This window comes from Stegostoma tigrinum, unplaced genomic scaffold (assembly GCF_030684315.1).
Source record: "Stegostoma tigrinum isolate sSteTig4 unplaced genomic scaffold, sSteTig4.hap1 scaffold_699, whole genome shotgun sequence".
In the NCBI taxonomy this organism is placed as follows: Eukaryota; Metazoa; Chordata; class Chondrichthyes; order Orectolobiformes; family Stegostomatidae; genus Stegostoma; species Stegostoma tigrinum.
The window spans coordinates 24,156-32,622 of NW_026728642.1; the positions used below are offsets into that span (position 1 = coordinate 24,156).

At 56.0% G+C, this 8,467-nt stretch overlaps 1 protein-coding gene across 2 annotated transcripts in view; it reads right to left on the minus strand.

Moving 5' to 3' along the window:
• Positions 1–5,269, minus strand: part of LOC132209171 (calcium-binding protein 1-like) — a 29,156-nt gene extending 23,887 nt beyond the window's left edge. The window contains exon 1 of one of the 2 annotated variants that reach the window (XM_059644321.1): positions 4,813–5,269. In XM_059644321.1, the coding sequence (XP_059500304.1) occupies positions 4,813–4,908 (96 nt within the window). In that variant the 5' untranslated portion in view covers positions 4,909–5,269. Of the gene's footprint in view, positions 1–4,187; positions 4,708–4,812 lie in introns of those variants that run through there. The other variant, XM_059644320.1, reaches the window with a different exon arrangement.
• Between the last annotated feature and the right edge of the window lie 3,198 nt (positions 5,270–8,467).

Sequence of the window (8,467 nt, forward strand, 5' to 3'; positions counted from 1 at the left end):
ACCCCTCACTGTAACACACCGATACACCCTGCACCCCTCACTGTAACACACCGATACACCCCACACTCCTCACTGTAACCCACCGATATACCACGCACCCCTCACTGTAACACACCGATACACAACACACCCCTCACTGTAACACACCGATACACCCCACACCCCTCACTGTAACACACCGATATACCCCACACCCCTCACTGTAACACACCGATATACCCCACACCCCTCACTGTAACACACCGATACACCCCACACCCCTCACTGTAACACACCGATATACCCCACACCCCTCACTGTAACACACCGATACACCCCACACCCCTCACTGTTACACACCGATATACCCCACACCCCTCAATGTAACACACCGATACACCCCACACCCCTCACTGTAACACACAGATATACCCCACACCCCTCACTGTAACACACCAATATACCCCACACCCCTCACTGTAACACACCGATACACCCCACACCCCTCACTGTAACACACCGATACACCCCACACCCCTCACTGTAACACACCGATATACCCCTCACCCCTCACTGTAACACACCGATACACCCCACACCCCTCACTGTAACACACCGATACACTCCACACCCCTCACTGTAACACACCGATACACCCCACACCCCTCACTGTAACACACCGATACACCCTGCACCCCTCAATGTAACACACCGATACACCCCGCACTCCTCACTGTAACACACCGATACACCCCACACCCCTCACTGTAACACACCGATATACCCCGCACCCCTCACTGTAACACACCGATACACCCCGCATCCCTCACTGTAACACACCGATATACCCCACACCCCTCACTGTAACACACCGATACACCCCACACCCCTCACTGTAACACACCGATATACCCCACACCCCTCACTGTAACACACCGATATACCCCACACCCCTCACTGTAACACACCGATACACCCCACACCCCTCACTGTAACACACCGATATACCACACACCCCTCACTGTAACACACCGATATACCCCACACTCCTCCCTGTAACACACCGATACACCCCACACCCCTTACTGTAACACACCGATACACCCCACACCCCTCACTGTAACACACCGATACACCCCACACCCCTCACTGTAACACACCGATACACCCCACACCCCTCACTGTAACACACCGATACACCCCGCACCCCTCACTGTAACACACCGATACACCCCACACCGCTCACTGTAACACACCGATATACCCCACACCCCTCACTGTAACACATCGATACACCCCGCACCCCTCACTGTAACACACCGATATACCCCGCACCCCTCACTGTAACACACCGATACACCCCACACCCCTCACTGTAACACACCGATATACCCCACACCCCTCACTGTAACACACCGATACACCCCGCACCCCACACTGTAACACACCGATATACCCCACACCCCTCACTGTAACACACCGATATACCCCGCACCCCTCACTGTAACACACCGATACACCCCACACCCCTCACTGTAACACACCGATATACCCCACACCCCTCACTGTAACACACCGATACACCCCGCACCCCACACTGTAACACACCGATATACCCCACACCCCTCACTGTAACACATCGATACACCCCACACCCCTCACTGTAACACACCGATACACCCCACACCCCTCACTGTAACACAACGATACACCCCACACCCCTCACTGTAACACACCGATATACCCCACACCCCTCACTGTAACACACTGATACACCCCGCACACCACACTGTAACACACCGATATACCCCACACCCCTCACTGTAACACACCGATACACCCCAGACCCCACTCTGTAACACACCGATACACCCCGCACCCCTCACTGTAACACACCGATATACCCCACACCCCTCACTGTAACACACCGATACACCCCGCACCCCACACTGTAACACACCGATACACCCCGCACCCCTGACTGTAACACACCGATATACCCCACACTCCTCACTGTAACACACCGATACACCCCACACCCCTCACTGTAACACACCGATATACCCCACACCCCTCAATGTAACACACCGATATACCCCACACCCCTCACTGTAACACACCGATACACCCCACACCCCTCACTGTAACACACCGATACACCCCGCATCCCTCACTGTAACACACCGATATACCCCACACCCCTCACTGTAACACACCGATACACCCCACACCCCTCACTGTAACACACCGATATACCCCACACCCCTCACTGTAACACACCGATACACCCCACACCCCTCACTGTAACACACCGATACACCCCACACCCCTCACTGTAACACACCGATACACCCCACACCCCTCACTGTAACACACCGATATACCCCTCACCCCTCACTGTAACACACCAATATACCCCACACCCCTCACTGTAACACACCGATACACCCCACACCCCTCACTGTAACACATCGATACACCCCACACCCCTCACTGTAACACATCGATACACCCCACACCCCTCACTGTAACACACCGATACACCCCACACCCCTCACTGTAACACACCGATATACCCCACACCCCTCACTGTAACACACCGATACACCCCACACCCCTCACTGTAACACACCGATACACCCCACACCCCTCACTGTAACACACCGATACACCCCACACCCCTCACTGTAACACACCGATATACCCCTCACCCCTCACTGTAACACACCGATACACCCTGCACCCCTCAATGTAACACACCGATACACCCCGCACTCCTCACTGTAACACACCGATACACCCCACACCCCTCACTGTAACACACCGATATACCCCGCACCCCTCACTGTAACACACCGATATACCCCACACCCCTCACTGTAACACACCGATACACCCCACACCCCTCACTGTAACACACCGATACACCCCGCATCCCTCACTGTAACACACCGATATACCCCACACCCCTCACTGTAACACACCGATACACCCCACACCCCTCACTGTAACACACCGATATACCCCACACCCCTCACTGTAACACACCGATATACCCCACACCCCTCACTGTAACACACCGATACACCCCACACCCCTCACTGTAACACACCGATATACCACACACCCCTCACTGTAACACACCGATACACCCCACACTCCTCACTGTAACACACCGATACACCCCACACCCCTCACTGTAACACACCGATACACCCCACACCCCTCACTGTAACACACCGATATACCCCACACCCCTCACTGTAACACACCGATACACCCCACACCCCTCACTGTAACACACCGATACACCCCACACCCCTTACTGTAACACACCAATACACCCCACACCCCTCACTGTAACACACCGATATACCCCACACTCCTCACTGTAACACACCGATACACCCCACACCCCTTACTGTAACACACCGATATACCACACACCCCTCACTGTAACACACCGATATACCCCACACTCCTCACTGTAACACACCGATACACCCCACACCCCTTACTGTAACACACCGATACACCCCACACCCCTTACTGTAACACACCAATACACCCCACACCCCTCACTGTAACACACCGATATACCCCACACCCCTCAATGTAACACACCGATATACCACACACCCCTCACTGTAACACACCGATATACCACACACCCCTCACTGTAACACACCGATATACCCCACACTCCTCACTGTTACACACCGATATACCCCACACCCCTCACTGTAACACACCGATACACCCCACACCCCTCACTGTAACACACCGATATACCACACACCCCTCACTGTAACACACCGATATACCCCGCACCCCGAACTGTAACACTCCGATATACCCCGCACCCCTCACTGTAACACTCCGATATACCACACACCCCTCACTGTAACACACCGATATACCCCGCACCCCGAACTGTAACACTCCGATATACCCCGCACCCCTCACTGTAACACTCCGATATACCACACACCCCTCACTGTAACACTCTGATATACCCCGCACCCCGAACTGTAACACTGTGCTGTTGATCGAGATCGCTGTGTTTTTGTTACGCGCGGTAATGGGAGATATAGGGCGGATTGCTCTTGTTTTCGGTACAGGATCTGATTGAATGGAGGAGCCGGTGCGAGCGGGCCGAAGGGCCTGGTGCTTCTGTTCGATTGCCCCCTCTCCCTGCTGGGCCTTACCTGGCTGAACAGTGCGTTGACGAACGGTGAGTACATTTTGGTGGTGAGTGAGGGGGTGTCGCTGACCTTCCTCTTGGCCTTTGAGTTGACCGGGTGGCTCTCCCCACTGTGGGCTCCCTCCCGGAATGTTACTGAGGGCGTCTCGCTGCTCCTCCTCTTGGCCTCGCTCTCTCTCCCTCCCTGGCCCTGTCCAGGCCTTGCTCGCTGCTCGCCCCCTGCTCCCTCCTTGCTCTGGCTGTGTCGGAGGGCTGACTTGATGGGTTTCTCTCTGCGGGCCCCCTTGTCCCCCTGGTCTGCCCCACACCCTGGGGGTGCATTCTGCACCTGTGGCTTTGACATGTCGCCCTGTTTCCCCCTGTTCGGAATTGCTGGGACACTCAGGGAATGGAGTGTTTAAGGGGATTAACGTTGTCTCACATGGGAGTTAGTCCCAAAGCTCATTAGTTAATCGTGGCGACAAATCAGTAGCTGATTTGCTCTCTCTCTCTCTCTCTCTCTTTCTCCGCACGTCTGCCTCTTAAGCCACCTCAACCTCGCACTTTCTGTGCCCCACTCCCCGCTCCCCCCTCCCCACCCCTGCTCTTGTTCAATGCTGGGCCTCAGAATTCCGTCGCGAAGCACCGACCTGCCAGTCATCTCGGTGAAACAGCAGACCTGATGGGCAGAATGGTCCACTTCCTTCTGCCCCGCTGCTTGCCGGTTTTCCTGGAAGGGGACCCATCCGCAGGGAGACCAGCGATGGAGCAGAGAGTGGGAGCCTTTGGAGGGAATGTTTGAAACTGCCAGCGCGTTCCTCACTGTGTAAAGGCTGAGACCCTCTCCCTCTGTAAATCCCTGTATTTCTGCACTGCCCATTCCCGAATGAATCTGCCCCCCGACACCCCTCCCCTTGTTCTCTCTGTCAGCGAACACCCCCGTCACAACGTCTGGCTGTGCTGGTTATAATTTCACATCTCGGGATTTCACTCCTGGTCAGGGTGCACACTCACTGAGCCCCAAGTTTCATGTTAACGAGCCAATTCAGTCGTCAATCCCATCCATCCTACACTCTGTCATTCCACATCCCTTCCTTGCCCACCCCTCTCCCCTCTCTCTCTCACTCCCTCTGTCACTATTGCTCTGTGTGTTATTTTCATTCTCCCCCTGTCTCCATCTCATTTGTCTTCTCTCATTCCCTCTTTCCACATCTTTCTCTGTGTTTCCTCCTTCCGCTGCCTCCCTCAGTTTGGCGGAGATTTGTGGGGTCACAGGGTTGTACAGGACGGAAACAGACCCTTCGGTCCAACCCATCCATACTGACCCGATATCCTAAATTAACCAAGTCCCATTTGCCAGCATTTGTCCCTCTAAACCCTTCCTATCCATGTCCCCATCCAGACGCCTTTTAAATGCTGTAACTGTACCGGCCCCCACCATTTCCTCTGGCAGCTCATTCCATACACGCACCACCCTCAGGTCCCTTTTAAATCTTTCCTCTCTCACCGTAAACCAATGCCCCTCTAGTTATGGACTCCCCCTGCCCCTGCGGGGAAAAGACCTTGTCTATTCACCCTCTCCATGCCCTTCAGCATTTATAAACCTCTATAAGGTCACCCCTCAGCTCCAGGGAAAATAGCCCCAGCCTATTCAGCCTCTCCCTGTAGCTCAAACCCCCCCAACCCCTGACAATGTCCTTGCAAATCTTTTCTGAACCCTTTCAAGCTTCACACCATCCTTCTTATTCTTTCTCTCACTGACTAAACAAAACTTCCACACTCCCTCCTGTCTCTGTATATGTCTCTGTATATGTTTGTTTCTGACTGTCTCTATACCCTGTCGCCAGGTGTCTGCCTCTCTCTCTCAGTCTCTGTCCTTCTCTCTGTCTCTCTCTCTCTCTCTCAGTCTCTCCCCTCCTCTCTGTGTCTCCCTCTCCCCTTCTTGCTGTGTGTGTCGCTCTCTCTCAGTCTCTCCCCTTTTCTCTGTCTCTCTCTCTCTCTCTCTCAGTCTCTCCCCTCCTCTCTGTGTCTCCCTCTCCCCTTCTCCCTGTGTGTGTCGCTCTCTCTCTCAGTCTCTGTCCTTCTCTCTGTCTCTCTCTCTCTCTCTCAGTCTCTCCCCTCCTCTCTGTGTCTCCCTCTCCCCTTCTTGCTGTGTGTGTCGCTCTCTCTCAGTCTCTCCCCTTTTCTCTGTCTCTCTCTCTCTCTCTCAGTCTCTCCCCTCCTCTCTGTGTCTCCCTCTCCCCTTCTCCCTGTGTGTGTCGCTCTCTCTCTCAGTCTCTCCCCTTTTCTCTGTCTCTCTCTCTCTCTCTCAGTCTCTCCCCTCCTCTCTGTGTCTCCCTCTCCCCTTCTCCCTGTGTGTGTCGCTCTCTCTCTCAGTCTCTCCCCTTTTCTCTGTCTCTCTCTCTCTCTCAGTCTCTCCCCTCCTCTCTGTGTCTCCCTCTCCCCTTCTCCCTGTGTGTGTCGCTCTCTCTCTCAGTCTCTCCCCTTTTCTCTGTCTCTCTCTCTCTCTCTCTCTCTCAGTCTCTCCCCTCCTCTCTGTGTCTCCCTCTCCCCTTCTCGCTGTGTGTGTCTCTCTCTCTCTCAGTCTCTCCCCTCCTCTCTGTGTATCCCTCTCCCCTTCTCCCTGTGTGTGTCTCTCTCTCTCAGTCTCTCCCCTTTTCTCTGTCTCTCTCTCTCTCTCTCTCAGTCTTCCCCCCTCCCCTAAACCCTGTGTGTGTGTGTCTCTCAGTCGCTCCCCTCCTCTCTGTGCCTCCCTCTCTCCTTCTCTCTCTGTGTGTGTCTCTCTGTCTCAGTCTCTCCCCTTCACTCTGTGTTTCTTTCTGTCTCTCTCTCTCTTTCAGTCTCTCTCCTTGTCTCTCTCATTCTCACTCTGCCTGGCTCACTGTCTATCTCTCTCTCTCTCTCTGTCAGTCACGCAATGCTATAAAACATGTCACTGAGGCCAATTACAACAGTAACTCGTTTCAAGTGATCGCAAAGAAATTACAGCGAGACGGTCAGTGCTGAGGGAGCGGGTACTGTCGGGGGGTCAGTGCTGAAGGAGTGGGCACTGTCGGGGGGTCAGTGCTGAAGGAGTGGGCACTGTTGGGGGGTCAGTGCTGAGGGAGCGGGCACTGTCGGAGGGTCAGTGCTGAAGGAGTGGGCACTGTCGGAGGGTCAGTGCTGAGGGAGCGCCGCACAGTCGGAGGGTTTTGCTGAGGGAGTGGGCACTGTCGGGGATCAGTGCTGAGGGAGCGCCGCACTGTCGGAGGGTCGGTGCTGAGGGAGCGGGCACTGTCGGAGGGTCAGTGCTGAGGGAGCGCCGCACTGTCGGAGGGTCAGTGCTGAGGGAGCAGGCACTGTCGGAGGGTCATTGCTGAGGGAGTGGGCACTGTCGCGGGGTCAGTGCTGAGCGATCGGGTACTATCGGAGGGTCAGTGCTGAGGGAGCAGGTACTGTCGCAGGGTCAGTGCTGAGGGAGCGGGCACTGTCGGAGGGTCAGTGCTGAGGGAGCGGGCACTGTCGGGTGGTCAGTGCTGAGAGAGCGGGCACTGTCGGAGGGTCAGTGCTGAGGGCGCGGGCACTGTCGGAGGGTCAGTGCTGAGGCAGCGCCGCATTGTCGGAGGGTTTTGCTGAGGGAGTGTGCACTGTCGGGGGGGTCAGTGCTGAGGGAGTGTGCACTGTCGGGGGGGTCAGTGCTGAGGGAGCGGGCACTGTCGGAGGGTCAGTGCTGAGTGAGCACCGCACTGTCGGAGGGTCAGTGCTGAGCAATCGGGTACTATCGGAGGGTCAGTGCTGAGGGAGCGGGCACTGTCGGAGGGTCAGTGCTGAGGGAGTGGGCACTGTCGGAGGGTCAGTGCTGAGGGAGCGGGCACTGTCGGGGGGTCAGTGCTGAGGGAGTGGGCACTGTCGGAGGGTCAGCGCTGAGGGAGCGGGCACTGTTGGCAGGTCAGTGCTGAGGGAGTGGGCACTGTCGGAGGGTCAGTGCTTAGCGATCGGGCACTGTCGGAGGGTCAGTGCTGAGTGAGTGGTCACTGTCGGAGGGTCAGTGCTGAGGGAGCGGGCACTGTCGGAGGGTCAGTGCTGAGGGAGCGGGCACTGTTGGAGGGTCAGTGCTGAGGGAGTGGACACTGTCGGAGGGTCAGTGCTGAGTGAGTGGTCACTGTTGGAGGGTCAGTGTTGAGGGTTTGGGCACTGTCGGAGGGTCAGTGCTGAGGGAGCGGGCACTGTCGGGGGGTCAGCGCTGAGGGAGCGGGCACTGTCGGAGGGTCAGTGCTGAGGGAGCGGGCACTGTTGGAGGGTCAGTGCTGAGGGAGTGGACACTGT